Source organism: Epinephelus lanceolatus, chromosome 13 (assembly GCF_041903045.1).
Source record: "Epinephelus lanceolatus isolate andai-2023 chromosome 13, ASM4190304v1, whole genome shotgun sequence".
Taxonomy (NCBI): Eukaryota; Metazoa; Chordata; class Actinopteri; order Perciformes; family Serranidae; genus Epinephelus; species Epinephelus lanceolatus.
The window spans coordinates 40,152,487-40,159,444 of record NC_135746.1 but is presented as its reverse complement, the minus strand read 5'-3'; the positions used below and the strand labels follow the sequence as shown (position 1 = coordinate 40,159,444).

Sequence of the window (6,958 nt, the reverse complement as noted above, 5' to 3'; positions counted from 1 at the left end):
TACAGAAAAGAGACAAAAAAGATACACAAGGTAAAATCAATTACTACTACTAATAATAATGATACATTTTATAAGTGTTTTTAATAAATGCTTAAAGACACTTTATAGTTTTTAAAAAATCAGAATAAAAAACAGCAATAAAACAGTATAAAACACACAAACTTATACATTAATAGCTAATTTAAAAGGTGAGTTTTGAGCGCAGTCTTGAATGTTGGGAGGTGTATGCAGATACGGATGGGATTGGGGAGTGAGTTCCAGAGGGATGGGGAAGCGATGGAGAAGGCCCTGCTTGGTCCATGTAGGTATTGAGAGGAGATTGTCTTCAGATAAGCGGAGGTCGCGGGAGGGGGTGTGGTAGTGGACTAGGTGTGTGAGGTAGGAGGGGGCCTGGTTGCTGAGTGCTTTGTGTGTGACGAGGAGGAACTGTATGCAATGTGTGATGGGGAGCCAGTGTAGGTTTTGGAGGACAGGGGTGATGTGGTCTCAGGAGCGGGTGTGGGTGAGCAGGCAGGCAGCGGAGTTCTGGATGTATTGAAGTTTATTGAAGAGTTTGAATGATGAGCCATAGAGGATGCTATTGCAATAGTCCAATCTGGATGTGATAAATGCATGGGTGAGGGTTTCTGCAGCAGAAAAGGTGAGTGAGGGGCTTTGGTGCGGGATGTGGGGTCAGTGATGATTATGTCCGATTTGTCACTGTTCAGTTGGAGATAGTTTGTTTGCATCCATGATTTTATTTCAGTGAGACAGTTGGTGAGTGTGGAGTGGGTGGTGTTGGTAATGGTTTTGGTGGAGATGTACAGTTGGATGTCGTCGGCGTAGCAGTGGAACTGGAGGCCGTGACGACGGATGATCTTGCCAAGGAGGAGCATGTAGAGGATGAAGAGGAGGGGACCAAGCACCGACCCCTGGGGGACACATTGGGACAGGGAAGCGGTGGGGGAGGTGCAGTTGTTTATACTGATGAACGGATGTCGGTTGATGAGGTAGGAGTGAATCCAGGAGAGTGCTGTGCCGGTGATGTGGAGAGATAATTCCAGTCGGGAGAGCAGGATGGAGTAATTGATGGTGTCGAAGGCTGCTGTGAGGTCAAGGAGGGTGAGAATGTTGAGGTGTCCGGAGACTAAGGAGAGGAGGAGGTCGTTGGTGACTTTCAGGAGGGCTGTTTCAGTACTATGTTTTGAATGGAAACTGTATTGGAAAGTTTCAAACAGGTTATTGGAGGTGAGGTGGGTTCTGAGTTGTGAGGTGACAGCATGTTCCAGGATTTTTGACAGGAAGGGGAGATTGGAGATGGGGCGGAAGTTATTTGGATTGTCAGGGTTCAAGCTGGGTTTTTTGATGCTCTTTGAAAGGAGGATGCGGAGGCAGAGAGAGGAACAGCTGGCCAGAGACACTGCATGTCCGAGAATAGATGCTAACTGGTGGTGTTCTTGTGGACAATGTTCCACTATGCCAACAGAGGAGGAATGCCTTTGTTGCTCCGAGTGGGATTTGAGGCCAGGAGATACACGTCTGGATGTCTCCAGAAATGACTGTCTCACAACTACAGAGGATTTCACTTCTATGATTAACCATGCTGTTGTAGAGACTTTTTTTCGTGTCCCGAAAGTAAACTGGAAGACCCAGCCAAAGCCTGCAGGACCGAACGGGCAACTTTCGATTGAGCAAGTAGCCTACACACATGCATAAATTGTTCATTTTCCTTGAATTTGTTTGCTTGATAAGAATTTAGAATTTATGTTTCTTTAGTTTCTTCTCATCGCTTGTGTAGAACGGCCCGCACACTGCACAAAAAGCAGAGGCACTTCTGATGCAAAACGTGGTCAGAGGTTAGTAGGTCAGTATAAATGACCCGGATGATGATGACAAGCAACTCTAGCGATTCATAAAAACATATTGGTGAAATGAACGAGTTTCGTGGCAGATAATGTGTTATTTAGAGCCTCATTGTCGGTGCCCCAATCATTCCCACTATATGGATGTACGCAGCTCTCGTGGATCTAAATATTACTGTAGATGGTGTTTGACTGTGAGGACCAGGGAAGTGGATGGAATTTGACCAGATCAGTATGTCTTGTGCTGGGTGGAGGGGGGCGCCTGCATCTGATGATGGTATGGATGAGAGAAATAACAGGTTGTAGTTGTAATGACTGGTGAGGCTGAGGAGGGGAGCTAGAGGGCAAAAATGAGCAGCGTGGTGCCAGTGGAGCCTTGGAAGGAGGAGAAAAGTGAGAGGTGGGGGTGTGGCAGGTAAACAGTCGTTCACGTGTAGCAGTCTGGACGGTGTGTTGTAGGTTAGCCGTTAGCATGCGGCTACTGTGCCCATTTGGATGGACACCAGCTCTGAGAAGGAGGGAGCGGTTCCAGAAAAGATTAAAATTGTCTATGAAGTTAATATTACGAGTGAAGCAGGTGGACTGTAACCAGGTATTGTGGCTGAGAATCCTTGAAAAACCTGCTCTGCAGGCCACGGTGGGAATCAGCCCGGAAATAAAAACAGATTTCCCACAGCTGGTTAAAAAGTTTAAAAGGTCCTTAAAGTCATTTTTTTGTCAGTTTAGAGTATCTACGAGCGGTGTCATTGGAGCCAACATGAACAACCACTCGTCTTACGGAGGATGGAAGAGAGCACAGCAGCAGCAGTTTTCTGAGTATGACGGGAACTATGGACCCAGGGAAACAGTGTGAGGCAGCGTTGAAAAAGCGAACATTTCTGATTATTGAGTCTCCAACTATTAATGTGGCTGGGGAGAAGAGTGGAGGAGGAGGTGACGACTGCTGGTTCCCATTGCCTGGGAGAGGGGAATCTGAGTCAGTGCTGTGAGAAGGGGACGTGGAGTGAGGACAGACCAGATTGGCGGACGGGACAGCAGCAGTTGGGCCAGGAGAGGGATTCCCCGACACTGGCTCCAAGCGGGGAGGAATCCCAGAGCGTTTGGGCACTGCCTCTTTCAGGAGCTTTTGATTGTGTGATTGAATGGAGGAAGCCGGCTTTGATGGCAGAGGAGAGTTGTCATTTTTAAGTGGCGGAAAATTATCCTCATCCAGAAGGTGAGCTGTGTTGAGGCTTTCCATCTCATGTACTTTTCCGGACATAAGTCCACGATTTCTCCCGACGGGATCTGGGAGCGGGAGTGAAATTAACCAGAGTTTTGGGCTTCGCTCCTAGCCGGGACCAGTGACGGGCCAAATACTGGGCCTGGTGCGTTGGATTGGCCTCCAGTAAGCTGTGTTGGTGGTCTTCCGTTAGCCCAGTGCTAACAGTGGTTACGCCGTCTGCTGTTTTCCCGTGTGGGAAAAGTAAATGTTCCACGTTTTCTCAGATTCCAGCTGCTTAAAATGATTCACACAGTTCTGAACACCAGTTTCCATGGGGAAAGTCCAGTGTTTTGTAACCCATGCACTGCCCCACCTGCCTCCTTCAATTACTAATTCCTTTACAATAGAAAAAAATCATTAAAAATAGCAAAAGTTCAGACATGAGGTGCAAAGATATAGAGATTATTTAAAATGATTTAAAATGTAGTCTTTAAATAAGGTTGCAGTCATTACAGGGTGGACTAGGCAGTGTAAAATAGGAACATTTTTAGCTTTGACTTAAAAGTGGTCAGAGTCGGGGCTTGACTAACATCATTTTGGGAGGTTATTCCTGGTTTGTGATGCATTTGGGATGGTCAGTGCACCAGCCTTAGATAAGGTAACCAGTGTAAGGATTTTAGAACTGGAGTAATGTGGTTATTTCCTAGTTTCCTAGTTTCCTAGCTTCTTTTGAAAGTCCTACAAACAAACAATTGCAGTAATCTGCAGTACAATGGCATCAAAACTGCTCTTCTTTAGGAGAGGCTTGATGACTGTAGTTTTCAAAGCATTTGGAAAAGTGCCAGATTGGAGGGAGACATTAACTATCACAGCTAATTAGCACAGTTTTAAGGAAGCTAGTGGGTAAAACATCAAGTTGGCAAGCGGAAGAACTGAGACTGGGGACAATTTCTTCCAGTGTTTTGTTATTGACAGACCTAAATTCTGTCATACCTAACAAGTTACTTTGAGAAGACTACAATGATGGTACTTTATTCTTCAGCATCAAGGAGTTAATCACACATCTGATGTCTTGAACCTTGTTATTAAAAAAGGCTGCAACTTAGTTACATTTACTGGTGGAGACAAGTTCTGGTGATATTGGAACTTGAAGGTTAGTTAATCTGTCTACAGTAGCAAATAATACATGTGCATTCTATTGTTTTCTCAGAGAAAACTATTGCCTTGCACTTCGCAAGGTCTGATTATAAATGCGTCATATTTCTATAGATTTCAAAGTGAATGTGGAGCTTTGAGTTACGCCATATTGGTTCTGTTTTCCGGCACTTCCTTTTCTGGACTCTTACAGAATGAGTGTTTCTCCATGATGCCTTTTGCTTATTACTAATGAATTTCACCTTAACACTAGCAATGGCATCAATGACATTTGCAGGAATTCAACAGATCATCAACATGATTTGAAATAATGGCAGATTCAAATGTGATAGTTTCCATGAAAAGTGTTTTGGTGCTCTCATTAAAGTACTTTTTTCAACATTTGCTGATCCATGGAGTTAACGACAGATCAAAAAATACACAGAAATCATTATTTCATCATCAATATCAAGCACAGTGACATTTGACATCTTAACACCTTTAGTACTGACAAGATCTAGACCTAAACTTCATTTCCATTTTAAATGACATATTCAAAAGATGAGAACTCACCAAATGACAGCTTCTTACAAAGAAATCTATCTCTGAAAAAGGCACAGACACCACCTTCTTTTTTGTTCTGTCGTGCTTCAAACGTCAAAGTGTGAATAGGATTTCCCATTCCATTTGGCAAAATAAAAGGATTCAAACGAGATTTTAAAAGTATTCTCATCTATTGTTCTGTATGTTGCTCTGGCATCTAATATCATCACAATAAAAAGTCTCACTTCTGATTGGACAATAACAGAGTGTGTTCATTATGGTAATGAGATAGGGGTTGATAAAAACAGTGTGCACAGTGGCACTGTAATGAAGAACACCCATCAATACTGCAAACTATCTTGAGCATTTAAAAGGTACAACAAACAAAATATTTTATTCTACAGATTTATCATTGTAGTTTAACATTCATGAATATCAAAATATTTTAAGATAAACATACATCTTTCATGCATTAATGTTGTTGGTTCCTCATGGAAAATATTTATTCTTAATGGACATTCTTACAGGAATAAAGAAACATGGCACCAGAAGTCAGCCGCACTGATGTGAATGACATACATCCCTGTTATGAAATATATAATGTCTCCTTCATACTGACAAGCACTCCTTCTACAATATGTGTTTTAATATTTATTTTCCTTGGGTCATTATCTGTTGTCACAGTATGTGGAAACCTTCTGGTAATAATCTCTATCATTTACTTCAAACAGCTCCACACTCCTACAAACTCTCTCATCCTCTCTCTGGCTGTAGCTGACCTGCTTGTTGGTCTTGTAGTTTTTCCTCTCAGCATGGCCTTCTCTCTTAGCTCATGTTTACATTATGAACATTTATTTTGCAAAGTGAGAGATAGCTTTGATGTAACACTGAGCACAGCTTCCATTCTGAATTTATGTTGTATTTCCATAGACAGATATTATGCAGTGTGTCAGCCTCTGACATACAGAACTAAGATAAATGTTAAAGTTGTTGTGGTCATGATCCTGGTCAGTTGGAGTGTGTCTGTTTTAGTAGCCATTGGCTTTCTAATTTCAAGATTAAACCATGAAAAATGTGACGATAATTGTTTTATTGATCTTCTACTTGCACAAATTGTGGGACTCATTTTCTCATTTTACCTCCCAGTGATCATAATGCTCTGTATCTACCTGAAGATTTTCCTTGTGGCAGAGAGACAGGCACGCAGCATCAGGAACACAACATGTCAGAGCACAAAATGTGGAGCAACTGTAGGTAAAAATGAGAGAAAGGCCACCAAAACTCTTGCAACAGTTATGGGAGTTTTTCTGATGTGCTGGACTCCTTTCTTTCTCTGTTTTACTTTTCAGCTTTTGGATAATGTGTCAGTGCCACTTCCGCTGTTTGAAACTCTTAACTGGCTTGGACTGTCAAATTCAATGCTCAATCCATTTATTTATGCTTTCTTTTACAGCTGGTTCAGGTCAGCTTTCAGAATGATCATTTCTGGGAAAATATTTCAAGGTGATTTTGCAGATACAAAACTGCTTTGACATATTCTGTGGAGTGCTGAAATGGCCAACATACAAGTCAGTACTAATGAAATTTGTCACAATAATTATTAAATATGTGTCATTAGACTCTGCAACCTGTGACTCAGCATATTTTTTTCTTTGTTTAATCATGCAGTAACAATTAAATATTAAGGTGTAATACTGACTGAGGTACAGAGGTGCATTATAGTGAGATGTCAGTTTATGCAACCATGTAAACGGCTTAAAGACACTATGTTTACATCTACAAGTATAGACTATCTGAGTGTGCTTGTTCCAACACTTACTTACTTTTTGAACTGAGTTATTAATTTGGATCTCCGAAATTAGATCCAAATTATATATATATATACACATATACACACACCAAAATTACCATATAAATTGTACAGGTTGAACAATTTTGGAATTTTTGACATTGAGAAGAGGTTGGTGGAATCAGTCACTCTTGTGTAACATTAAATAGGCTGCTTGTATTTTCAAAAAGTGTTTATTCATAATATAATAACACAAAACATGATCTTACTAAGCAAAGTAAGTGTGTGTGTGTGTGTGTGTGTATACAGGATTTGTGTAGGATAGTGGCGTCAGGATAGACACGGGGGATAGTTAATTTGTGTGCAAGATCTTGTGTTTGTGAAACATGAACTAACTTCAACTGGTGGTGAAGGCACAAATGTTGATGTCACCCTGTAAGCCTCACT

The 6,958-nt window shown here is 41.6% G+C and overlaps 1 protein-coding gene across 1 annotated transcript; it reads left to right on the top strand.

Annotated features, from left to right (window-relative positions):
* Positions 1-5,261: 5,261 nt before the first annotated feature.
* Positions 5,262-6,254, top strand: LOC117251285 (trace amine-associated receptor 1-like). The gene has a single exon (XM_033617457.2). It carries the CDS (start codon positions 5,262-5,264, stop codon positions 6,252-6,254), a length of 993 nt encoding a protein of 330 aa, XP_033473348.2.
* Positions 6,255-6,958: the final 704 nt, after the last annotated feature.